General features: G+C 38.8%; 1 protein-coding gene across 2 annotated transcripts; it reads left to right on the plus strand.

Annotated features, from left to right (window-relative positions):
• Positions 1 to 37: 37 nt before the first annotated feature.
• zdhhc9 (zinc finger DHHC-type palmitoyltransferase 9) lies at positions 38 to 27918 on the plus strand. Of its 2 annotated transcripts, XM_049762445.2 has the most exons (11): positions 38 to 290; positions 384 to 483; positions 568 to 747; positions 10803 to 10963; positions 13286 to 13444; positions 16062 to 16199; positions 16499 to 16545; positions 16719 to 16823; positions 22706 to 22809; positions 23612 to 23732; positions 24742 to 27918. In XM_049762445.2, exons 3-11 carry the CDS (start codon positions 584 to 586, stop codon positions 24922 to 24924), a joined length of 1182 nt encoding a protein of 393 aa, XP_049618402.1. In that variant the 5' UTR covers positions 38 to 290; positions 384 to 483; positions 568 to 583; the 3' UTR covers positions 24925 to 27918. The 2 variants fall into 2 exon arrangements, with proteins under 2 accessions (XP_049618402.1, XP_049618321.1); XM_049762364.2 differs by having other exon boundaries at positions 38 to 483.
• Positions 27919 to 27920: the final 2 nt, after the last annotated feature.

Consider the following 27920-nt stretch of genomic DNA (forward strand, 5'->3'; position numbering starts at 1 on the left):
TTTAAGGAGAGACACTTCAATCTAGGCGTGTTTCCTGCTGCCATTGACTCAAACAGTGAATCTGGCATCCTGCGGGTAGAGGAGCAGCACACCAAAGCAGCTATTTTCCGCTTCCCCATCGGTCCAGTTGAATTATTTAATCTTAGATTTTTTTATTAGAAGATATCGAGCGTTTATTTGTGATTGAGGTGCATCTATTTTTCTGTTTTAAATTTTTATTATTTTTGTTCTCATTAAATCAATGGGAAGCTGCTTGCCCGATCAAGCGTTGACGAGTCGGCCGGGTCAAGGTTCGCTCCTGCACGGGTGGATTTATTATTTGTCGAGAGGCGGGGGAAACATCTGCAGCGAGCGCCCGTGGATGATTGTCTGATTTCTTCCAGCAAGGGCGTGAAGGAGCCGAGGTTGTTCTTCGCGTCGTCGTGGGAATGAGTTGCCGCAGAAAAAGACCGCAAAGTGGAAATCAACACTGCTGATGACAATGTGAGTGCAAGCCTCTTTCTCTCTCTGTGTCACGTTGCCCACTGAGTAACATCTGCATTTTTTTATTTTATTTTATATATATAGCTAAAGTGCAATCGTCATGTCGGCGGTGATGATAAGCAGGAAGGTGCGGAAATGGGAGAAGCTGCCGGGCAAGAACACTTTCTGCTGCGATGGACGGGTGATGATGGCCCGGCAGAAGGGAGTCTTCTATCTGACCCTATTCCTCATCATAGGGACCTGCGCTCTTTTCTTCGGCTTCGAGTGAGTCGCATGCCATTTTTAATATTATACAATATTATATAGACTATTATACAATATTCCAGTCAATGCTGAATTGAGAGGAATTCAAAGTTTAATGTTCTAAGAAACAATTTTTTACACATTTTAATTTAATCCAGGCACCTAATTAACCACTTTGGTGACTACTTTTTGGATTTTTTCTGACAAATCGCCAAAACACCCAAGCAATTACATTTGGCCTCCTACACAAACAAGCAATTATAGGGTTCATTTAGATAAGCAAATGTTTCCTATATTACACCCAAAATAGACCATTATTTTACTAACAAATTCCTTCAGCTCGTCACGCAAGTACACACATATTCTTCTGACACTTGGTTCTAAATTTAGCATTTTACCTGCCTTCTGATGAAAGTTAGTAAATTGTCTCCCCCTACCCCATCTGCTTGGAAAATATTCTGGGTTGAAACTCATAAATGTTAAATCTGTTCAAGATTGTTTGAATAGGTCACAGAAAGATTATCCTGAGGCAGTATTCTGTGATGTGGGGTGTGTCAACAGTATTTTTCCCCTCACTGAACTGCTTGGCCAACAATTGTCCATGAGTGATTGAAACTGTTAAAAAATATTAGAATCTATCTCTCAAACAATATCCTGAGCAATTCATCCTATGCTGTGAGGTGTGTTTTAAGTGACACTGAACAGCTGCCAGCAAGGTTCTGTTTGATATTGATGCAAAGTACTACATCCAAAATCTAATGTGAGCATTGTTGTGTTAAATGGGCACACCCAGATCAATGTCGGCGCCGTATTTCAGCCTCCTTTGCAGGCCAGCAAAGGCTCAATTCTTGTATATATCTGAATGATCATCTTGATTAATTACATTGTGGTGTGGGTTGTTTTAAGATTTTTTTTTCCTCGACGATCTGCTCAAACTGTTGAGGGTGACAATCGTAAGTGATGATGAACCTGTTCAATAGTTGAAATAAAAATGAAAAAAAAATATTCTGAGCAATTATCTAGTGGAATCGGGTGTGTTTAATGTGATTTTATTATTATTATATTAGTCCCTGGTCTGCTTGGAGAACAGTTTGAGCAGTTATATATGTTAAACTGATGGCAAATCTTGGTTGTTTTTGTCATATTCACTCTAGGTTGGACTTTTTTGCTCATTGCAGTTATGTTACATTTTTTTTAATGTACAATATTTCTCGGGGTTCTTTTTTCTTGTCAACAAAAGATAAGTGATGAGCTAGTAGTGGATTTGCTGTTCATGTCCACCAAATTCAGCCTCTCTGAAGGTTTATGCCTGACCACTCACTTTGTGTTAAATATTTAATCGCTTCCCAGTGAGACAGAAAGTCTGGCTTTTATTTGAATATTCTATCTTCATTCCAAGACAGTGAACTGATATTCCTCAAGCATAGCAGAATGCAAACTCTGCCATGTTGTCTTTAAAAAGATGAAGGAATCGAGTTATTAGATTCCCTCCCCCCAAGAAAAAGAAAGAATGAGACAAAATATGTATCTAAGTTGTTTAAACCAGAGACTCGTCAAATTGTTTTTGAAAACAAGACTAATGATCCAACAGTACTGTTAATTCCATAAACAAATCATTATCTTGTCAGGAGGTTTTGGAAAACAATAGCAGTGTCTAATATGGCTTCTTAAATTCCACAAACATCAGTTCAGATGGTGTCTGTAACTCAGACGTGATGGGATTATTTATTGAACAGAAGACCATAATCTCAACTGCATTCTTGGATTTCACTCACATAGCGAATTGTTTCAGATGCAGTATATGAAACCAATACCAATGAAGCGATGTAAATGTAATGCAAATATGGCTAATCGGTTCAAACGGAAGCTAAACGGTGTTAGCATTGATTTTCTATAGGAGAAAATTTTTTGATTGGATTTGTAAATTCAACAAAGGTGGACAATAGGGTCGTATTCTGCTCGTAAACTTGAGCCCCGTCAGGCAGCAAAGTCACAGTTGGACTCTTCTGTACCACAAAAATGGCCTACCGAGTCTTTAATGAATGCATGCTTTGCGAGCTTGGGATCTGCCCTGCTCATTCTGCTCTGCTCTGTAGTGGCCCCATGCCTTTTTTTTTAAATTTTATTTATTTTTATTGTGGACATCTGGATTTGTTGTGTGCAAAGGAGCAAGATGGTAAGGATTATGTTGCTCGCTCAGACTGGGCAAGGCTCTGCAAAGACTGATAGCTGCAGAGTTGTTTGCGTGCTGCGTTCATATGCCCAGTACAATCATCTTTGATGGAGGCATAGAGACTTAGGTGGGTGTAATTTTACAAAGTCATCAGTTTACTGTGTGCATAGACATTGGTGTGAAAACACCTCAAGGCAACTTACAGTGGCAAGGATTTGTTAGTTCCACACACTCAAATCCTAAATCGCCATTCCCATATGAAATGAGTGAAAATGCCATTAATCTGTTCCTCCCTAAAAAACAACACACCTTCTTGTGAAGTGTTATTTTGATGAAGAATAAATAAAGTGGTTCAAGTTATGAATGGATAACTCGCACTGTGCAACAGCCATCCGTCCATCCAATTAAATAGAATGAAAAGCATTTTTGGTGACACTTTGCATCAATTGAAAGTCAATTGTGCTGCTCCTGCCTGCCTTGGCCCTCTTGTGGCAGTATAAGATAGACAGATATACTGTACAAGGATATTTGTACAGTATAAACGTGCCAACTCCCCCTGAACTCCTTGCAGGGGATAAACAATATATGACTATTAGTAAAGGTAAATTGAATGTTCAAATATCAATTGTGAAAAGGCTTTTTTATGCGTTTCCCATTTTATAACCCAGTGGACTAAAGGCATTAAGATACTGGACTAATGTGTAATTCTCATAGTGCTGTGTTTAGTTTGACAGTTGAATTAAACATCCTAAAGCCACTTTTTTGAAGAAGAAGAATTGTTCACTATATGCTCATTGTGAGTTCACTTCTGTTCTTTGGAACTGATATCTCAAGTTTACGCTCGCACATCATAGTAAAAATATCAGCCGAATTATGCGTCATAGTTGCTTTTCTCGACCAATACAAGTGTCATAGAGTTCATCGATGTCTTGCAATTCAAAATGATCATATCAAGCCAGGAGCCCCACTGGGTCAAGGACAGTAGAACAGAGCAGACAGTGTCCTCCTGACTGGCTTTGATCCAATTGCAGGCGAGCCGACATCTATCAGCAGCTGGGCCCTGCTTGTAGGGAACCTCCTTTTAGTTAGTGTTAAATTGTGAAAACAAAAGGCTGGTTACAGAAGCTGATTTGAGCTATTTGCAACGGCTGAACACAAAAAGATGCGTCAAGGTTGTTTGCTTTCTGGGATGAATCGATTTCTTTGCAGAACTTGTGAGCTTAAACTGTTAGTTTTATATCCTCTGGCATCATGTTGAGCCTGAAGAGTAGTGATGCTATGTTCCAAGCAACTGGGATAGTCTCAAATTTCTGATCTCCGATTTAGAAAAATGCAGTTCGAACTTGCAAAATGGATTGACCTCAAATTTGCCATTCAAATGACACCGCTGTACTTTGCTGAAAACACCTCTACTTTTATTTACACTCGCGCCTTTTCACCAAAACTTCAGCAAAACGACGAATGGCATTTCCATTCATTTCAATGGGGAAAGGCAAGACAAAAATTTCTACCATGGAACGATTGAAACTCGTAATTCAAGGCACCACTGTATGTGCTCGCCATAAGTCTCAGATCTTTCAAGCAGTTCCCGAACTTCTCTGGCAAAAACTAGACAAGTCGAGCCCCTACTAATGAATTTCAAGCAATTTGAATCAAGAAATTGAAAAACTTGTGTTAAGCAAGTCATGAATCAGGTCACATAATCTTGCTCAGTAGTCGCATATTAATCACGGCACTTTTCTATCTGCGCTTAATTTTTCGTTATCTCGAAGAAGGACACTCTTTCCTTACAAATGCACTTGCTTTGGCAGCTGACGCGTTGACGTGAGACTTTAATGTCCTTCATGAGCATGTGTGTGTTGTGTTTGTGCGTGCGCGCAAATCATGTTGATGATCACATACAGCTCATGGCAGAAGGATCAAGCAACGGGTGCATGAGGACTGCATCATATGTTTGTCCGCCCCAGCACGTTAGAGCATATGCGAGGGTACTCATTTAGTGCGCATGTCACTGGGCGGAAACTCTCGCTGTGTCCGGCTGTCCACTCAGGGCGTGTTGCATGAGGAAGAGTGAAGAAGAGGAGGGGGAGGATGCATTCATAGCTGAGCCCGCAGAGAGGCTGCAGATCTTGTAACCGACACCAAAGCTTCCCTCAGCATCCAGCCCCACCCTGTCTCTCGGTCGGCCAATAGGAAAGTGGCGGTTGGGCTCGGCTAATTTAGCAATACTGTAACTTGATTTATCCCCCCATCAGAGTCCATGCTCTATTTATCTGACACACATCTACAGGCTTTGTCAGTGGTTGCCTTTGGAGATTTCAGGATAGTCAGATTTTTCAGTGAACCTGTATTGCTCGGTTGATTGGTTGATCGATTTATTTATTTTTTTTGATGGATGCCAGACAAATCGAGCGCATCTTTCCTCACTGAAAAGAACACATTCTTTTTTTCCATTGTGGGTTATATTAGCTGATCATTATTCTTATGATGCAACCACTCTAATCCTATATTTAATGCTAGTAAAATGCCAATGACCCTGCCTTGCAACGTATTATCACTCTCATATGGTATTTAAATGTTACATAACCAGCAAGACGGATTTAAACTGGGAGAACAGATTGTATCCTCTCTATCTACAGACTACCCACTTTCATATACCGTGGATTAGGTTTTCAAAGAGTTTTGAAGGGCACCTTCGGACGAAGATACTTACTTGATGGATAAAGTTTCAAGTTCAGGTTATTATTTTGTTCATCACTTGTGCTATTTTAACACTTGAGCTCACAAGAAGCATGACTAGAAATCTAATGAAAACAGTGTTATCATTTCATAAGCCTGACCGCTTTTATGGAGGTATTTCCGCAGTCTTTGAATAGTTCCAAAGAGCCATGAATACGAAAGGCACCACTTTAAAATAGAAGCGATGCATGCTGCAAGACAATACTCTGTTTTGAGGCGGTGCATTTAAACGCTAGAGATTGGTACAGTAATCGATTGATAAAGTTCTGATTAATTGGGGGCATTGACTCTTAATTCAATGTCTTGAATCATTTGAGGCACAATGGAGTGCACTATTTTAAATCAGAGGTCCCCAACCGGCGGTTAAAAAAAAAGAGACAATTAAATACTAGCTAGGATCAATCAAGGAAATGTATCGTTGACTGTCAATTCTAATTCTTTATTTTTGTTTCTATAAGGCAGTGAAACAGTGTCTGTTTGCAGTTGCGTTTCTGTGGAACCTATTCTCAACCGTTTCCGGAAAACTCTCACAAGATGCCACCAAAGCCCCAACTAATAGGAAAGTGGTGTCAAGGGAGTATTTTATTTTATAGCGAGATTTCGGTATATCAGGAAGAAGTTAAATTTAACCTGCCTTGTTAGATGACGGTAGTCTTTGCTGCATGTTTTTGGTCAGCTGAGTGACTATTAGTGTTCAAGCTAACAAATGATGAATGTCTCATTATCGCTTCATAATTGGTATTTGTACAGGTTTTAAGGTGACGTTCAAATGAATGAGCAAACATTGAGAGGTTTTAACTGCTGTTGTCTGCTCTCATGCCACTATCATGAAAATGATAGCTGAGCTCTTTGCCCGTCCCCCCAATTCTATTCTAGCCTCTACCCCAGAAACAAAAGAGGCCGTAAGAGTTTACAGATGTTTCCATGACACTGTTGGGCATGTTCCATCAAAGCCAGTTGCTTGCAATGGTGAAATAATAATGAAGGTTGATGAGCCACTGACAATATGATTTAAACCTTGGTTCAGTGAGTGGTCATAATTTCTTCTTTTGTGGGTTTATGTTTTGTTTGCAGGGAGAATGGTGTGATCAAAGTCCTTGGTAGACACACCCTAAAACACAAACAAACAAAGGAAGGAGCATAGAGGTGTCCATAATGGCTTTAATGGCTGCAATATAAACAGTTGGTTGCAGGATTTTCAGCTGAGTGGTGTCCATTACCTAACAGTAAAGTATTATGTCAGACGAACCATGCACAATGTTAGATAGCTAGACATGTGGACAAAAACTCCTGTACTATGCTTTCAAGTAAGCAGCATTAGCTTCACGTTAGCATGTAAGCCAAGCAAAGTATTAAGTGGCAAGTCAAAGCAATAAAACACCCAAAGATTTTAATTTTACATAATAAGAAACTTGAGTGCCTTTGTTCGAATCATTGGTTGTCCGGCGCAATTGCAGCGTGCCGTTGCGAAGGGGCTTCTGGCAGGTGTGGCAGCTCTAGAGCGCCTCATTGTTATATTCCGGCGAGTAGGCATTAGAATGCTGCTAGACAAAAGTAGCATCAATTTTTCCAGGCCTTAGAAGTGGTATTTCATCAACATTTGAGTGGGGTGTGGTTTCAGCGTATTCATGCCTACAGCATTTGAGACCAGAGACAATGACGTGTCATGATTTTGAAGCCTTGTGTTATAGGGCTGCATTTTATTTTAAATATTCAAATTTGGCAGGATTTTTAAGAGTACTCATCTCTGCGGTGTGTCTAATTTCAAGACATATTTATTTTCACTTGACAGTGACTCTAATGATGTTAAAACGACAGGTGAGGCACATTTGTGATGTGAATCGGCTTACAAATTTCACCGTGACGCTTAACTTGTGTTCGACCTTATATGTCAAAATGACTCATCTATAGTCATTTTCAGTATTGATCTGCCACTAAAGACATAGAATATGCTCTGAGCACGCAGTTTAATAAATTGATGGTTTGTGCCTCCTGGCTTTGCGCAGGAGGCACAAACAAAGCCTTAGTAAGCTGAGTGAGGAAGACGCTTCACTGGTGATCAGATCAATAAGCCTTGCAGATGAAATCATTCCCCCTCGGGTATCGAGCGAGTGATTAAGTTCAGTTTTCTTCCTCTCCCTCAGTGAGTGATGATGACCTCGCAGTGTCACTGTCCGTAGCATCATCAGCCTGCTCCTTCGCTGCCCAGGAAGCGCTTGCGTCCGTCCACGCAGGAAAAGCTGGCCTGATTGGAATCGATGATTACGTGCGACTCGAATGGCCACCAGTCAACCACTGGCTTTATGCTTCATCAATGGGCTACTCTGACAAATGGTCCATGGGCCATCTAGATGCTTGGTCCTTTGGAAATGACTTGCCATTAGTTTGAACAATGCTTCTTGTTTCCTATTATGGCAAAATAGAGACAGAGCAGACCTGTTCTGCAGGTGTGTGTACCGTATGCAAGACTTACTTGTTAGTCAGCACAAACAGGTGGCATTTTTGGTTTGCTGACTTAAGAGGGACATTGCTGTGTTCCTTTTAAAGTGCCGTTGATTAACCCCAATAAAGCTAGTGGGCTTTTTCTCAATTTTTTTTTTCTTCTTTTGCCGTCAGTCAGAAGCCTAAAATGTTTTGCGCTAATACAGACTGTGTTTTGCAAATGTTCACTTTGTCGAAGACCCCAGCTCCAGTTGAAGACAAATTAATTGGAACATAAAACAAATAACTGGAACACAGGCATCAAGATTTCTTATGTCCACAGAAGAGAGACTGTATAATTTATTACCCCTTCCACACACTCTAAACACATCGTTCCTGTATTTAAACGCACACACACAATTGCAAGCATAAAATGCTTGTGTTTTACTGTTCTCCCAGTGAAGGGCTAAAAGGTGCGACTGTATTAAACTTACCGCCCAAACCATTCAGTACACCAATTCAATACATTTTTATCAAAATATCTTAACAAAAATATAATCCTGTATTCGACCAGCGATATGTTAGTATGGTTCTAGCTTGCAGTGGCTGAACAAACTACACTGAACCATAAATGTATTATTAGCAACACTTTTAATTATGGCACAGTGTAATAAACATTGTTACAAATATTTACACAACCCGATGTGATAGGATAGCATTATTACACACAAATGCACCCTGTTTAATTAATCTCATGATAATGGTCAAGCGTGGATAGTGATGGTACAGCAAATTACAATGGTTTTATGGTTTGTCATGAAAACGTTAACTGTAACATGAGAAAATGTTTTTAAGAACATGAGAATTAGAAGTCAGTCAAACGGGAGTGTTTACATAGACTACATTTTTAATAGGTATACAAATACGATAAATGAATAAAGCGTTTATTTTGAATATGATAGTATACAGTGAAACAAACAAATCAATGTTGATAAGCAAAAAAAAAAAAAAAACGTAGCTTATTTTATTGTATCTATCAAAAATTCTGAATATATTTCACAGAATTTCTGTAACGTAACTTTCGAGTTTTTTAAAGTCCCACATTGATGCATCTTTTTGTGCTGCATATATATTTTATGACTTTTTTTTTATTTTAAACTCACTAGTCTAGCCAGATATTCACTTGTGTGATCATTAAATTTTCTCATATTCTTCTCCCCAGGTTGTCACGAGCACATAATGTTTAGCTCCTTGATGATTCTGCACAAAGCAACCTGTGCAGGATGTGGCAAAATAACTTGAAATGCAATAATAATTTGATAAATGATTCCAGCTACTTGGGAGGGAGCTGCTGTTCTTGGCATAGTAGCTGCTACCACAAGTGCAGATCTTTGTATAACAAGACTGGGGAAAAGCAGAAGTACTGATTCAACTCCACTTGCTATCAAAACAATTTGTTCCCAGTACGTGTACTTGCCACCACTTCGAAGATCAACTTTGTCAATTTTTTGCTATTTATTTTTTTGTGATGCTGTCATGTTGGTGAACTTGTTTTCAAAGTATTGCAGCTCCAAACACATTTGCATTACGCCATCATTATTCATAAGAGACATATTCTTTTCATAATTTAAGAGTTCCCATGTGTTTTAATTAACCTGTCTGTGCAATCATTACGTTTCTCAAAAGATCCCTGTCTCATGCTTACCAGAAGTTAACACTAATTTGACATAATAGCAGTTTTGTCACACGAGGATTTCTCTGCATGATATGTTATGTGACTACAAAGATTATTTTAGGTTTTGAGTATTATTGTTTGTGTGGTTACAGTCCAAGCATTCATGATATGTACTGTACACTCAAGGCTATTAGAAAAAAAAAAAAAAAAGGTGAAAAGGGGGCGTTCACAATATTAGCAGTATCTGCTGTTAATGTTGACATTACGGACTGAAAACTATTACTATGTCCAAACCGCTTTTCTTGGCAATCCTGTGAATCACTAAACTAGTATTGAGTTGTATAACCACAGAGGAATGGAGTCAAACAATTTGTGGCACCTTTCCGCTGCATATCATGAATGCTTGGTCTTGTTGGATTTGGGAGAATCTACAGAATCTTCTGTTCACTTGTTCTCTATGTAACAAGAAAAAAAATATTTGGAAAACCTCGGTTAATCTCTGTAGTCATTCTATCTACTATCATTCGGAACACTACTGTATATTAGCCCCATCACATTATGGAAACGTTTCCAATGGCTTGCTCGCAGATTTCTTCAAAACTAAGCAGATGAAGGAATAATACTTAGTTGTTTACTTTCACACTTGGTGTGTGTGGGCAGGTACTCCGGAGACATCTCTATTTCTACAGACATTTTTAAATAGTCAATTCTCCATAATAAGGGCCCTTTTTGCTTTTTGTCTTTTCTTTGTATTGACAGTAGTTTACTTTGTTACACAATTAAGAGCGTTAAATCAGGTGACCAGCATTGTGGAATGCTTTGTGTTTATTCATAGAGGTTCCACTACCTGGTGAATTATGCTAATATGTCTCCAGTCCTCCAGATTGTGAGGGCAGTGTGGCATGATGTTATTTAATAACAGCTCTGACTTTACATTGACATTTCATGACCCCATGTCCAGAACAGCATTTGACGATATGCACGATGTTGTGGTGTTCTTTTTACGGTTCATATTCATGGATGGGAAGAAAAGGTCTAATGCACCTCTGCTGCTCTTTCCTCCTGTAGGTGTCCGTACCTGGCTGTTCACCTGTCTGCCGCCATCCCAGTCTTCGCCGCTGTGCTTTTCCTCTTTGTTATGGCCATGCTACTGAGGACCAGCTTCAGTGACCCGGGGGTCCTTCCTCGCGCTCTGCCAGAGGAGGCCACATTCATCGAAATGGAGATTGGTGAGTTTATCTGGATTTGAAACACCACTATACGTTGGCCACAGGAGGCATTAGTGTCTTTAGCAGCTTCATAGTGAAAGAGACACAGCCAAGAGATGCTGCACCCATGATAGGCAGCACAAATTGGCTAAAAAATGCAGATATCCTTAACAGTCAATCCAGGCTTGTACGCAGTCGCATGTGTAAACGGACATTCCGTTGGCGATAAGACATTTCTTTGTCCTCTGCCACTACTGATATGCGTTTTTTTTTTTCAAATTTATCTAAGATATTTTAATCATTGTTCTTTATTTCCAGACAATGTTTAATATTTTTGAAAACTAAAAAATGGATAGTTATTTTGCTCAAATATATTTTTTAATGGGATTAAAAACAACATCAACGATACTATCATTTATCGTGATAGTTTCAGGGAAAATATATCTTAAAAAATGGGTTGTCGCAACAGGCCAAGTAATATAAACAAATGCTCGACAAATAATTCTAAGCCCCATGTCTCCCAGCAATTCTATTGCCCACTCCCTCGACTGCTCTTTATGATCAAGGAAGTAAACTACAGCGCCGTATTTCTGCAGCAGTCCTTATTGGTTTCCCCCACCCTTGCATGTGAGGTAGCTCAGCCTTTGTCTGTGTTAAAGATTCACAGCGTTATCCTTCAACAGCCATCTCGCTTCACAAAAGCGGTCGTGGATGGAGACTCGTGATAGGGGATGTCTGTTCAAGGCAAGGCTGAGCCACTTTGCTCCTCTGAGAGGGGGCAGCTGCCAATTGACGCTCCCCTCTCTCATCAGCACAGTGACTCATTCAACTCTTTGCATGGCAAGAAAAACAGTGAGCTCCTGTTTGGCCATTTTAAGAAACTGAGTCGAACATAATGTGAGTGTCAATTTATGTCAGTGAAATTTCCTTTTTCTGTATTTTATTTTGGTTTGGTTTGTACTCATTTCTACTGTAGAAATAACGTGCGGTATTCGATAATGTGAACTAGAAAAAAAATGGCTACCATTATTCTTTGGACATTTTCCCAAATTTAAAATAAGGTGATTTCACTTATAGAAGAAAATATTAAAGAGGAATAATTAAGAGCAGGAATGTGAGCTTATTTGTATGAAACCTAAATAGAATAGATCTGTACGTATCAGTCCTATGTCTAATTGGCTGTTTTGAATAGTATCATTAAAATGGTTACGAACCATGGAAAGAGGGTTCTTCAGTCACCACACCCTTTTCAGTAATACAGTACACCATCTAATGGGAACATATTCAAATGATTACAATTTGACTTTGCAAAGACCCTGCAATTCAGAAATGCCAAGCCGCAAGCAGCCACATCATCAGAATTGCAGGTAAATCTGCAGACTTGGTGCTTTGTCAGTGTGATAGCACTTGAGCTCCAGGGCGATGGCTAATATGGAGTATTGGAGTAGCATCCTCTTGGAATATGTGAGGCCACTCGCAGACTGAGCTGTGCTGCCTCGAGGGAGTGGCGCACTTCCTGTGACTGAATCGCTTAATGTATTCTCAACTGGTTTGTCCTCACTGCTACTGTACACTACACCACTGTAACAGACTCAAGATGGATAATTGCCTGAGCTCTGGGAGTGGAGAATGCCCGTTATGAATAGATAGGGCAAAAACACACAGAATGTCCACAATGTCACTTTTCAAAGTATGCTATAAGCACACGATTTTTGCCAGTTACCTTGAAAAAGTAGCTATACTGATTACTTGATTTGATTACTTCCTTCATTTTACAAGTTACTCAAATTAAGTTACTTTCTCAATTCGGTACAGCAAATACTGTCAACACTACTTTACATAAAAACGGCAACTGTTTTATTCCAATTCTTAATAGAAAGCAATATTCCCTCTAATTTTCCATGCTGCTGAGCATTCACACAAACTCCCTGACCATTCCTTAGACCACGGCGGGCCACATTCGACATGTATCATACCTGTCCAAAACCTGACATCATAATAAGTTGCACCATGTTGGGAAAATAAATCAAAACAGAAACTAGCAAAAGTAGCATGCTAGTAATTACTGCAACAAGAGCGTTACTGGCATCACTGATTATGAGCACCACCAATTAAATATATGGAATACAAACAAACATATAAGAGCAAAGCTTATTAGTGTGATGTTTTTTGGGGGAGTGGGACGAATTAATGGAATTTCAATTCGTTTTGATGGGAAACATTTACTTGATATACTGTACAACTAAAGTGAGTGACAAGCTTCACAGAACACATTAATCTTGCAAGTCAGTTCCAAATGCAAGTGGAACATCAGTCTCAATTGTAGATATTTTTGTTCCCCAGAGGCTGCCAACGGCAACGTCCCCAGTGGGCAGCGACCGCCTCCTCGAATCCGCAACGTTGAAATCAACAATCAAATCGTCAAGCTCAAGTACTGCTACACGTGCAAGATCTTCAGGCCGCCGCGAGCGTCCCACTGCAGCATCTGCGACAACTGCGTTGGTAAGTGTCAGCTGAGCCGCTTCATTGAAGTGGTTTATTTTTGTTGTTGAGGAGTTTGATGCTTTTGATTAACGTGGCAAGACAAAAATAGCCAGCGGTGATCTTGGTGTTCTTTTTGCTTTCCTGGTAGTGGCTTCAATTGACAGATTCATAAAAAGATTTACAAAAACTCACACAAGCTCTAACTTTCATCCAAATACCACAAAATTGTGCTTTTGTTCATTTCTTGAATCATGAGTGCCTTTTGTAAACCCGCAAACACAGATTGCTTTTGTATCCAAGCCTAACCAATCTCGATTTTCATGCCGTCAATTTTATTGTGCATTCAGTGTGTGTTCATATGAGACAAAGTCTATTTCTTGCTCTATATTCTTAGCACGCTAACAATCATCTTCAGAAATCTGTTTACAAAGTGTCTATTTGCTATATTTAAATGTTCTCTTGAGGAAATATTTGCCAACATACAACTCAAGTTAACGTATTCTAAAGAGGAAGAAGGCCAAGCAGTTTATTGAAAAAATGATGCATACAATTATTGACCATTTTAGGAAATAGTGAAAATAGAATTGATATGTTCCAGGGTCAAACTTTCACCATCATAAAACTACAGGCAGAATAAAGAGGTAACAGCGGGCGCAAATGACCCACAGACCTTAATGTGGACATCTCTGATTTAATTCATGTATACATTTTTGACCCTGTCACAAAATAAAATGGGAATTGACAATAAGTTGGAACCAGAATTGAAAAGAGGGACAACAAATTTAAACAATGGTTTAGAAGACTCTACCGTCATTGACAGGAAGTTACTAAACTCACCTTAAGTGACATCATCACTTGTTATCAAAATGAAGTAGTTTATTTTATTCATTTTTTCTCTCACATTGGACTTGCCTGCACGGTTAATAAGGAAGGCTAAAAGAAACATTTGACGCATCTTGTGTCATTCGCCTGCCTTGTTCTACACACTTACTTTCTACACTGGGTGCCAAGCCACGAGAAAAAAAAACGTCATCACACAGAATTCAGTATTAGGTGACGCCAAGCTCAGTTTATCCCCTGGTTTAAATAAGGACCTAACCAGGAACCCCTCTTTTTATTAACTTCGCTATGAATTTCTCACAGAGAATTATCTACTAATATCAAACCCCCGAAATTGAATTCAAATTTTGTGAATGCCTGGTGCTGCGGGTGTTCAAAAAACAAAAAAAACAGATGTGCTGACGTTATTGCATGACGGCATTTCAAAGTTGGCATATGTGACTTAAAGACGTAGATCTTGAAAATTTGTACACCCTCCTCTCAACTTTTCTACTTAAAGTCCAAATTACCTTCATAATTACCCTTCCACATTACTAAGTTAGTAATACTAACACCATAAATTGACCTGACCTATGAATCAAAATGTCAACATTAATAATAAGCGTAATAATCAGAACAAGTGTTCTCTTCATTATCAATTTCTCTGCATACAGTCAAGCCCTCCATGGAGTTTCATTTTAGTCAGCCTCATAGCTTTGATGCAATAAAAGCCTTCTTGGCAGAGGAATCAAAGGCCATCATCCTCTGCTCTAAAGTCATCATGGGTGTCAACACCCGCTGAAACCCGAGCGTCTGTAAATGAAGCTTATCTCCAACAAGCTGCAGTGACTGGTACCGTCTCCTCGCTACACTAACCTTGTCTCATACCTCGGGTGCACTATTTGATTTTGTGTTTGCCACCAATTGTTTTGAGAGTCTAGCAGGAATGTTTGGGCAATGAGCAATGCTGGTTTTATGATTTCGACCCAGACAATAGATTTGAAACCAAACAAAGATACGATTGAAATGTAGACTTTCTGGAAAAAGGACTTAAGATTTTTTTACGTCTGAGCCGTCGGTTGGACAATTTTATTTGCTTGATTTGTGAACAACTATTTGAGATTTTAGGCTTTTGCAAAAGAAAACAAGGGAACCATGAAATAATATGAAAGAGCTCATCTTTTAAAATAATCTTTTGCAATCTTATAGGTGTGACGTAACATAATTCAGTAGTCACATTACATCAATAGCGCGAATAAACGTGACTTATCACTTCAACTTTTGTGTTTCCGGAAACAATGTTATGAAAACATGATGATTGCACTTCCAAGCATTGAATTTATGGACACATTGTAAATAAACAAACAAAATATACATATACTGTATACAAAAATAAAGCCTACCGACTGACTGAATTAAAGCAAAGCTCCCCATAAATTGCCTTTGCAATTTAAAAATTGGATTCTACCTTATTGCGATGTTGATTTAAATTCAAGTAATTGTTCAGCCCTAATTCTAATGAGGAAAAGTAGTACTCCGTGATATTGTACTTTATAGCATGCAGTGCATTTTCATCTCTAGTCCATTTCGCCTTGTATCTCTCTTCCTAATCATACAAGAGTAGAGGAAAAAGGAAATGAACGCTAAACATAGCCCGCCGGTTTACAGAAAGCTCTGCACAAGCACAAGGCAATCTTTGAAGGAGCGGCTGATTTGGATGTACGGTATTTTTAAAACACTGTGTCCTTTGATTGCCCCAAAACTGGCTGACGCGCATTTCACATTTTCACCGTTGTTTTGATCTGTGTCCCTTCAGATCGTTTTGATCACCACTGTCCGTGGGTGGGCAACTGCGTGGGCAAGAGGAACTACCGCTACTTCTACTTGTTCACACTCTCTCTCTCGCTGCTCACCATTTACATCTTCACCTTTGACATCGTCCATGTAGTCATGCGTGAGTATCCCACTGTGAAGGAGGAGGAGGCGGCATATTAATGTAGGAAGGAATGTGACAAGACTAGATGGGCAAGGTTTACCGACAAACACATGCGCTATGACCTAAATAAGATCTTCTAAGGCAGGGCCCGGGGCATAGCATGATGTGCATGTGACAGATTTCCACACACCCCACAGCGATGATACATGAGGACATATTTGTTTTTCTCCTCATTATAGTAGTTCGAGTTGACCTAAGAAAATCAGCACTGTTTAGTGCATACAAAGTTTCACTTCTGTGTGTTGCTCTCTTCACAGGTTCAGTGGACGATGGCTTTTTGAGTGCTTTGAAGGAAACCCCCGGAACATATCCTTTTGTCACTATTGCGGAGAAAATACTGTCGAGCCAAGGACATGACATGGGGCCATTTTTGAAATTATTTTTTAAATTGTGTCTATACAATACAGTGGTGACTTGAGATATGAGTGACTCAACTCAACAAATAATCTGTTAGCATTTCCTTGACTCAAAGTCCTCACGGTGCTGGAGGTGCTGGTGTGTTTCTTCACGCTGTGGTCGGTGGTCGGCCTTACCGGCTTCCACACCTACCTGATCTCGCTAAACCAGACCACCAATGAGGATGTAAGTCTCAAAAACTCACTGCACAACTCAACTGTTGCTCTGTTGCTCTTCTCCAGTACATTCCAGTTAAACCACCTCTGACTACACATTCACAGTGTGAGACTGTACTTTACACCTTTATTTACATTTCACAGAAAGCATGCAATTTTGCACTCTGTGTGCTTCTTGGATCATTTGCCTTACATACCGTGGTTATGTATTACTTCAAATAGTTCATCCTGCCAATGAACTCCATGTCTGTGAGTTACGGTATACATGATCCAACTATGTCAAAACAGGCCTCTGTTTCCAAATGACTATTTTGTTTTTCCTGGATTTACCCATTAATTGCCTAATCCATATAATGTTAGCTACATGATTAACTTTATCCTGGAACCAAAAACCTCCTTTTAATTATTTTGCAAAAAATGCATCCCATACCAAAAATGCAATTACCTTAATATTTTTTTTCTGTATTTTCTTTATCTCTTCAAATTTTAACTATCACCTTATTGTTCAATTAATATCTATTTGTTTGACCTTATTGGAACCCGACTGACATATGCTCAGGTTGTGCAATTGAACAATGCCTGATGAAGATTCTGGTCCACCACCAGAATTACTAGTTTTTGGGCTGTCATACATTTTTTATGTGTGTGTGATCTTTCAGTGTTTCAACATTTAAAATGAAATTTATAAAGTGGCCTCACATGCCTGGAAGGATAAGAACTGATGAGGCTTAAATGCAGCCATTGCGCTTGTTACCATGACGACAGCACTGCCTCTTTCAGAAGAGAAGGACAAAGGGTTGGCAAAGTGTAGCTTGTTAAACATCAATTAATAACACGAAATAAAAAAAGAAGTGTAGAAATAAGAACTTAAATCTAAAGTGAGCATGGTTAATACTTTCAAACAAATTGTTTAGATTTGAATCATTTGTCTTCCACTATCTTTGTGACCTTTAATGAAGCAATAATGTGCACTTAAATAGTTCATTTTGTAAGCCCCTTTAATTTGTCCCACCCTGTGCACTTAATTCACACAGAGACCATGAATGTTTTCATGAAAGAGATTGCTAGTGCAGCAGCTGAGTCACGTGACAAATTGGCTGCAAAGCACATTGGAAGCTAAAAACAGCCCGAAACAGAGACCAGACACGACCTGGCAATAGAAGCATCTTCTCCTCTTGTTGAAGTACAACCGAGCTGACGAGACAAATAAATGCACACCCATCTGACTAATGACACTTAGAAGAAGCCTGTGAGAAGAAAATGTGATTTATTGATCGATAGAGTTGGGGTGGGACGAATGATCAATACAGCTAAGTGTGTCTTATCTGCTTGTTATACATTATTGATAGACTGCAGTTAAATATGCAACAAATATTTTTCTATATGGCGGTCAAAACATCACGGATCCTTGAGGTGGTGATCGTCCACTACAGAATGGTAAATGTGTAGTACATCCTTATTTTAGGGTTGTATGCAGCATTATTTTTCCAGGTGATTTATTTTACATTGGTAAAATTTGTTTATAGTTAGAAAATAACTTCTGTGAATGAAGGTCTACATACTCGTGTTAAAATATTAAAATAAAAGGTTTTGTTCTAAAAAATGAGACAAGATTAATCATTCTGAAACTTTTTTCCACATTTAATGAAACCTTTAAACTAAAATGATAATTTTATTTGCTCACTTTTTGAAAGGGGCACACTCTTACATTTCAATTTAACCAATGTATAAAAAATGAGACAAGATTGATCTTTCTGAAACTTTTTTCCACATTTAATGAGACTTTTAAACTAAAATGATAATTTTATTTGCTCACTTTTTGAAAGGTGCAGACTCTTATATTTCAATTTAACCAATCCCGTTCAACTTAACGTTAAATGGGAGTCTGCGCACACCCGCCACAATTTAAAATGCCTTTGCTTGCTCTCAAATTAAGCTCAGTTGGTTCTAGAAAGCCAGTCTTTTTTTTTTTTTCTTTCTAGCTGACTGTGGAAGGTTTTTGTGTTAAGACTGACTGCTACTTCAAACTGTAATTCTCTCGACCTTGACTAATGCCCTGCTCCAAAAAATTGGGAAGTTGGATTAGTCCCACTCTGATTGTACCATTTGCGTTCCCGGCGAATGTCAAGATTGCTGAACGTGATAAATTATTTTTTGTTTTTTTCCTCTGAAACACATTTTGACCTCCAGAAAATGTACAGTACCTTCATAAAATAATATTTTAAAATCTAACCTTGTCTATGATGCGTTTCCATTCGCAATCTGTCTCCATGATGGTCGCTATTGTCAAGTGATGACAGATTGCAGCAGCTCTGTAAAATCAGAGTAGATATTTTTTCTCTCAGACTTTGCTCCAAGTTTTGATGGTGCTCCAGTGCACTTTTCCTGATCAAAGGTCAGAAAACTCTGATGTTTCACTTTTCCTGGAATGTAACATAATGCCCCATTTCCAGCTGAAAAAAAAAACAGCTCTGGAGCATGAAGCTACCGCCATCATGCTTCACTATATAGTTTTTTTTTTTTTGCCCGTCGGGTAATAGCATATAAAGTTGCATATTGTATTTACAGTAAATAAAATTATATTGTTTTATTGTCAGCCCAAATCGCTAATTACTCCCTCTTTGGGTCTCACCCTGATGACCGAGTCACCGATGACACTTGACACATAAAGATGCTACAAAGCAGTGGTGGATGTTGTGGGTTCTTCAATTGAATCTACATTAATTCACCTTTGTGTGAATACAATTCAAGCAAAAGCAACATTGCATTTGTGGGCTGCATCGATGTTGGGCGAGGCTGAAAAGCAAGAGAGTGCACTCATACATTTGATCCTTTCGGCTTTAATGTTTAATTCATACTTCCACTCTACATTGCAATGGCTGGCCTCATTTTTTCACTATTTAATGAGGAATGAAGCTGCGTAATTTGCACCTACGGTGTGCATGTGGTGTTGCTCCAAGAGTTGTAACAATGGCCCAGCTGTGTGTCCTTTTTCAATTTCCATAGCTGAAATTAGCCCAATAATAGATGCATTGATACCTGCAGGGTAAGGGATGAAAAAAGATTCACTCTGGTGGTGGGGGGGATGGGTGTGTGTGTCTTCACTGATAGATAGGAGTGACAGATGAAACGAAAGTAGAAAAGATTGAGTTTAAAAACTGATGTATATGCATAAATCCTTGACTTTTACTATTGGGTAAATAATATTTTGCCCCTCTCATACTGAGTAGTTTCAAAGCAACCAAAATACAGCTGTTGTTTGGCTGATTTGTTTATTTTTGTTGCTTTGAATTGTGACAAAGCAAATCACTTCACAACAATCAGCAGTTTGGTAGATAGTGAATTTCCAAGGTTTTTGTTGCCACGTTGTTGAATTTTATCGTCAAATGTACATATGTGTGGTTGTACGTTTACAGCCACGTGGGTTTGCCTTATGACAGTCTATTTAGCCTAACGCTAACAAAACGCTCTAAAAAGGTTTACAAATAACCTCGGCATTCCGATTTTAATCCCTCAATGAATGAGGAACACATAGATGGACAATATAACTACAATCGCAGCTATCCAATCTTTGTCTTTTGCAAAAGAAAAGAAGACTATTACTGCAGTTTACCAAGTCAGTTGCAAAACTCTACTGCGACCTTCACACTGCAGCTCAATTCTGATTTTATTTCTTGCCACGTTTGAATTATTATTTTTTTAAAGACCCTACGAAGGAGACCCGTGACGCAGCGATGTTGACAGCCATCTTGGCTCTTCACTATAACGCAGCATTTTCTTGGTCAGGTTTTGAAAAGTCCGATTACAATGTTGCATTTTTATGGTCGGATTATGTTGAATCCCAGTCCCTCATAATTTTACAGCGTCAATATTGAGGGAAGATAAATAAGCAGGCAGACCTCTTGGCTTGCCTTCTTTTTTAGGGCACCTAATTAGGGCCACCTCGCGATTAGAACAAATTTAGAAAAGAGATTTCCAGCTATAGCTAAGCAATCTGTCGTATCACTCAATAGCAAGTGGTGGGTGCAAGGGATGGCCTACTCAACGACTTGACGTCAGATGCGTTCCCAACATGGCGCCGCGCTTTAAAATAAATCGGTGTCATTATTTTGGCAAATACAAGACTAGACACAAAAAAAGGAGAATTTAACTTCATAATATTTCTCTCTTTCTTTATCAAGGCCTCAATATAGGAGTTGTGGAGGTACACTTTAAACAACTCTAAGGATGAGAAGTTGATATACACATCATTAAGTTACAATTCACTATCAAATTCTCTTAGACAAGGCTATGGATGGCCCCAAATGTCCCCAAATGCTACAAGATGGCCCAACAAATTTTCAATTTGATGTGCCTTGGGTCTGAGCACAACAGCAAATGTCAGACCGAAATATGTGGTGGTTCACTCTACACCATTTCGGACTACTACTTTCTATTAAGTATAAGATAAACTTAGAGGAACACCACCATTTTGTGAGATATTGCAGTATTACTGCCAGATACAACTGTCTGGAAAAAGTTATGATTGAGTCACTGTTCACCCATTCATCAATTTTCCAAACCACTTATCCTTAATATGCTCTATCGAATACTGTATAAAATTTATTTTGTAAAAATAAAGTAAAGCAGCGACACCTACTGGACACTGTAACTTTATTGCTGGATAAACGCTCAATATGATTTTATTATACCTGTACATGTTGTAAAATTACAATTGCGTCACATGACTCCATATCAAATATTGAATACATTGAATAAAAAGTAAATTAAAATACAATCTGATAGGACACTGCAGCATTACCACTTCGATCCACTTCAAAAATATCACTGACATTTAAACAATTCATTCTTAAGGGAAGTTTGGGGATCACAATCGGGTCACAATTCTGTATAAAATATTAGAAAGAAAAATAACGCATACAAACCGTGTACATCTCAATCAATTGTATAGGCGTATGTACGTATCGTTGCAATTTCTCCTGAGTTTGTACTGTAAAATAATTGCGAGAATAGTGTTTACTAATCCACAAAAAAGACAAAAGCCTTCCGTAGTACTGGACAACATCGTCTCAAATTTCCAAATGAATTAGTGAATTGGTGTGTGCTTTGTTTTGCAAATGTTGTAGCTTTAAAGCAACAGTCATTAAATCCTTGATGAAATCCTTTTTAGTAGGTCAAAGCCCAGCCTCTGGGAACAACATCTAAAAATAGAGCTCTGCTTTTGAATAAGGTATAAGCTCGGGGAAAATGTTTTGAAACTTGCAGCTGTGCGCCACTCTCTGTTTTATCGAGGAGTCACAGATCGCCAGTAAATGTTCTAGGTTGATTGATAGGCTTTGTGTTCACAGTCACCACCCTTGTGTTTACTCATTTATCAATCATTTATCAATAAGCTTCAATGATATTAGTCTTTTCCATGGAGATTTCACAGAGAATAAAGAATACTATGCATGTGAGTCATATGATATTGTTCGTGTTGCTCCATTATTTACGTTCAAATATCCATTCCTTAAAGGGTTCCAAAACTGTAATTGAACACAGAATTTGTCAGTGTATAGCTCGTATAATAGTGTAAATTTACTGTTCTGTCAAAAAAACTTAACGCACAGCCATTAATGCCTAAATTACTGGCAACAAAAGTGAGCGTTCCTCGAAGTGGAAATATCCACATTAGGCCCAAGTTGCCCAGTTTCCCTTCCCGGTGTCATTTGAATCATTAGGCCTTTACAATGTGAATGCGAATTAGTAGGTAATTGAAACGATACAACTCTCTGGTAATGTTTTTTTTCCCAGTAGACCTCAGTGCCACCCATTGGGGCCATAAACAATAAGTCACAATACAGAGTGGAGGAGCTAATGCACAATTGTTATTTTGTTAATATGTTCTGACAGATTAAAGGATCCTGGTCGGGGAAGAATCGAGTGCAGAACCCCTACAGTCATAAGAACATCTTTAAAAACTGCTGTGAGGTGCTGTGTGGGCCCACGTACCCAAGGTATCGCCGAGACAATACATGCTGCCTCACACGTCATCTTCATGTTATGCCATTAAATGGCTTTGTTTTATTCCTGTGGCCATGCCGGTGATATTCCGACACAAATGAGTGACTCATGAGGACTGACTCTCTTGACATTTATTTTATGGCTCAACATATGTCTTCGTCTTAAAAATAAATAAATAAATAAATAAATAATAAATAAATAAATAAAGTAGGCGTATTGGGACTTCACATCCACCATAGAGCATAGTTGTCCAAGTAATTTTTAATTTACTACCACAATCTAATATTACAATATATTGCATTTTGGAAAAATATTCGCAATGATATAATCTTCTGCTAGTTCTACTTTTACAGGAATAAAACCAGTGTTTTGAGAATTTCTTCCGTTTTGGTAAAACTACAACTTCACTCGTTATCGCATTAGTTTTTTTTTTTTTTTCTCTCAAAAGTACACAATTTTCTCTGTTATTAGTTTTGTTTCGTTGAAAAATCTATAGTATTGTTGGTGTACATTTGTTGCTCCACCAATTGTGTTCAAATATCCTCTGCTGCAACTATCGATGCTTATTGATTGCCATTATGTCAACAGCTTTTTGTTCATTTGTTTACAGTGAACTGAAAGGCAAACCGCTAAACTACGTTTAGCATGACTATATTTTGAATGAAGACATTTTTGTATGCGTTTATCTATTCTACAATGGTGTGCAGGTCTGACATGTAATTAGGCATGTAGCATCAGTCTCGGTTCTACACCCAGGTTCCGTCTACTGACTGAATGCTTTGTGATGCTCTTTAGCGTCTTGGACAGGAGGGGCTTGACGCACGAAGATTCACTCGTTTCTGCATCGCCTGCTGCACCATCCTCCTCCTCCTCTTTATCCTTTTCCAACAACAGCAAGCCAGTGCCGCCAACCACTGTGAGCATAACACACGCACACGCTTACCCTCCCCCACTCACACATCTCCCCGAGTAACCTGCCTGAATAGAGAATGCAACATAAAACGGATTCCAAAGCAATGACGGGAATATTTCAAGGGGAGACCGAGAGAGGGAAGAAAAACCTACAATGTGTGGCCATCACTTTTCCAACCGCATTGATGTGACCTGCTAATGCATTTTGGAGCATGAGAATTTGCAGCCATTTTGTGCCTTTTGTCATTCCCATGCTTCTTTTTGTAAATGAACAACGCAATTCTGTTTGGAATTACTGTTTGCGCTCAAGTCATGCGAGGATGAAGCCTCCTGTGAGAATTTAGTAGCTCTATGTGCAAAATGTTCAATGACTTGAAATTTTCCACTTTTAACTCGAATTGAATACTTTTGGAAAAATAATTTGTGAAATCAGTCAAAATGTTTATGGGGTGTAACAAAAACTGTATTAAATTGTAAAATCTCTTCTGATTTAAAAAATGTGAGCGTCTACCAACAAGCAGTGCATGCTGACACATACAGTTGTGCTCATAAATTTACATATTCGTATCCCTGCTCTCCCCCAAAAAACAAAATTATGCAAAAAGTTTTTGAAAAAAAAAAAAGACTGTATATGTTGAGAAATCTTGCATTATTAATGATGGTAGCACAGAAAGTCCCATGAGTGAAGGAGATTGTGTTTGCTATCATGTATTGTTTTTGCGGATCCGATCAATGATGTCATTGATCGCTCTGCAAATTATGACATGACAACCAATGACCAATTATCGTGCGTGCGTGCGTGTGTGTGTGCGCGTGTATCAGACTTTATTGTGCTGTGTGCAAAACTTGTTAATTTGTCTAAACTTTAGATGTATCGGAGGAGATGATTTTAGTTCGAGTTATTAGTAGAAGTTATGGAAAGTCTTTGCTGCATGCGGTTAAGCAACTACACATGACATTTCTTTTTAAGGGTAATGTTGTATCTTTGATGACTTGATGTCCTTTGCTTCCAGAAAACTACAGCGCCGCTCATTCCAAACGAGCACACGCCCGACGAGGCCAAGCCGAGCATCGACGTCTCGGCGGAGCAGTGCTGCTCCCTTGAAGATGATCTTCCCCCTTCTTCCTTCATCCCACCTTTAGCTTCTCCTGAGACTGACGCTGAGGCCTCCGTCCCCAAGGACAAGAACCACTAACTGCGTTCCTTTGAGTCCTGACCAACCAGGAACTCTCATAATACCCCAAACCCGACTGCGCTGGTGACTCAGTTCCTCTGCTTCCCCACGTGAGTGACGCATCTGATCTAATGGAAGGTCAGCGTCTTCCCGTCTCCTGAACACATGGCTTGGCAAGTCTCACCGAGGGAGGGAAAAAAAAAAAACGTGTGCATGACATGATGAGCTCCACTCGGATGACTTTTTTTCCAAAACTTGTATTGACTTTAAATGTGGGCGGCCGATATAGTCCAAGCAAGTGGCCGGCTGACACCGACATTGTTGCTTCTCTCCGCGTGTAAATTGTCATTCATTCCTTTTTCTGTTGTGCATATGTTACATGCTCTATGCAAAGGCAAGGCTGGACAAGCGGTGTTTGTGTGTAGCTGACGGTGTATTGGCTCTGTACAGGCAAGTTAAACATCTACCTTGTATTCTGTGATCTGCTGCATTCAGTACTGTTACTATAGCAATGGAAACGCCTGGAAACGCTTCCTTCTTTCCCCTCTTTTAATACATAATTGTTCAAGGCGTGTATATAATTCTGTGACACTCGAAATATCTTTATCGGGAGGAATCCCACCATTTGTGTGTGACTGCGTGTGTATGCGGGCGTGTGTGGCTTTTGATGTTCTTAGATCCTGGTAGCAATCGTGCCTTATAATGGACGCAACAGACGTCTGTCAACAATGACACCCCCAGTTAAATACAAAATGCCAACATTCTAACGTTAGATGGCATACATACGCTACTCGCAAAAAGTTAGGGATATGGCGGTTCTTTGAGATTTGGATGTTTTTTATTTTATTTTTTGAGAGACGAGCGCTGTATGGTCACTTCAACTCAATTAACAATAACCGGCAGTGTGAATAATTAATAAAAAAGATAGGCTGCAAGATAAACATCAAACTATGAGAATTACACAGCTTGTATTTAAGACAACCAAACAGTGTCGGGTTAAGTACGTCCCTCTAGCTTAATGCTAACATGTAATTGAAATGCCATTGACATGATTGTCGCCGTTTTAGACACCTCAAAGCCACCGACATTTGAACACAAATGGTGGAGTAACAATTGTAGGCAAATAATACAACAATATTCACAGGCATATATTCTTTATCTTCTATGAAAAATAAAAAAAAACTATTACAGAATCTTCCTGTGTTGCTTACAGTAGCAGTAGAAAAGGAAGGACTATTCTTCCTTATTCATGGCGGTATGACTACTATACTGCCTGCCGGTGGCTTAGGCGGGTACAACAGATACGGAAGCAGCACAATAAAATTAAACGTAGCATTAAATCATGATGCACAAATGGTTGAAATCTTGATGTTTTCTTTAACTATGGTATGACTGTTTTTTGAGTAGAATTTTATAGACAATACTTTCCTTTTCATAAAATGTTTGTAGAAGTCAGCCTGGAACAGGTTAAGGGCATTTTCATTTTTCATTCATCTCAATGGGGAAAGATGATTTGAGACATGTTTTGAGTTATGAGAGCAATCAAAGGATGAATTAAATTAACATCCCAAAGCATCACAGGAGAGTTTATTGGTACAGAGAGAATAACAAAAAAACTGAACATGTATACATTTCCCCCAAAAGCAGAATACCCCTAATTTTTTGTGAGTGGATATATATTAGGATTAATATTTATTTTCTTGCTGAGAGTACATGAGGATTAAAACTCACATCTTCCAATTGGTAACAACAGTTAGCATACATTTGTGGAATAGTGATTAGCGATTAGTCGACTTTAAACATTGATGCGGGGATATAAAGTTGGCTCATCGACTAATCAATTCAACCCCTAGTGTGTACCTCGCTTTAAAACGACTTGGCCAAGAGTAACAGAATCAATCCTCCTCAACCCCTTAGTAAGAGAACTGCACTGTATTATGCATTTTCATGTTCTAGTTTTGCTTGTCCTTTCAGGGAAAAAGTTCAATCTTCCAAATTGTAATGAGGAATGAAAACTGTTGATTTGGACATAAGTTAGTAAGAAGCAAAGAAACGACAACAACAAGCCAAGCCATTGTCGAATTGTACATATATTTGAAAATGTGGATGTAGTGAAATAGACAGATAGGCAGTACGTTTGACTTCTTTCAAGTGTTCCCAAGCGACATCATACTCGAGCCAATCATCTCCCAGTCGTCCACTCTCTAAGAAAAAAAAAAGGCAGCTCAGTAACATCTTTTCATTGGTATCATTCAAGCGGAGGTTGGCTGTCTTTAATGCAGGAAATATAAAGTGAAGTAGGCGAGTGAGCGCAAGAGATGAGGTGAGGGTCACAAGAGGAAAAATGTGATGAAAAGTCAAGCAAATTTTTTTGGTGTTTATATTGATGTTAGCGAGTTTGTGATTGTGTGCTATTGTGTCAAATGCGAGAGAGAACAAGTGTTTGTGAACTATACGTGTCTAAAAGTGATGAGTATCGGAGGCTGCCAGCAGATGTGGCCAAAACAGTCAATTTCTAGCGAATTAGTTATATCAGTTGATTTTTTATTATAGCCAAAGTGGAGAATGAATTGCTAATACGGAAGATTTGGTCATTCCTGGCAGCTCTTTTTCTTTGTGATGTGATGTGAACACATTAAGGAATGAGGACAGCTATTGGAGGCTTTTCATGAACCCCAAATTATGTTTCTTTTTACTGCATAAGGGAAAAGGAAGTGATTTGGAAAAGGGTGATTGTATGCAACTTATATTTATCAGTATCCAAGCAGATTACTTCTTTTCAATATTTGTATGTTTTTTTTTTCTTTAAGTGATACATTTGCCATGATCAGATCTGAATGCTCTCATAATAGACAATATATATATCTATGACATCATGTGTACGGATACAGTATTACAGCATTTATGTTCACTTTGTTTGGTCTTAACACTGTGATTCTATGTATTTGGTTTCAATTACTTCACTTCTTTATACATGAACAATATGTCTGGTAAATAAACCATATTGTATTATTATT

This window comes from Syngnathus scovelli, chromosome 1 (assembly GCF_024217435.2).
Source record: "Syngnathus scovelli strain Florida chromosome 1, RoL_Ssco_1.2, whole genome shotgun sequence".
Classification (NCBI taxonomy): Eukaryota; Metazoa; Chordata; class Actinopteri; order Syngnathiformes; family Syngnathidae; genus Syngnathus; species Syngnathus scovelli.

What these genes read in the sequence shown, in the direction of transcription:
- zdhhc9 (XM_049762364.2), top strand. Translation starts at nt 584, where the DNA reads ATGTCGGCGGTGATGATAAGCAGGAAGGTGCGGAAATGGGAGAAGCTG. An exon ending in GCTCTTTTCTTCGGCTTCGA is followed by an intron (nt 748 to 10,802) that starts GTGAGTCGCATG and finishes TTCCTCCTGTAG; the next exon opens with GTGTCCGTACCTGGCTGTTC. An exon ending in TGTGGGCCCACGTACCCAAG is followed by an intron (nt 22,810 to 23,611) that starts GTATCGCCGAGA and finishes GATGCTCTTTAG; the next exon opens with CGTCTTGGACAGGAGGGGCT.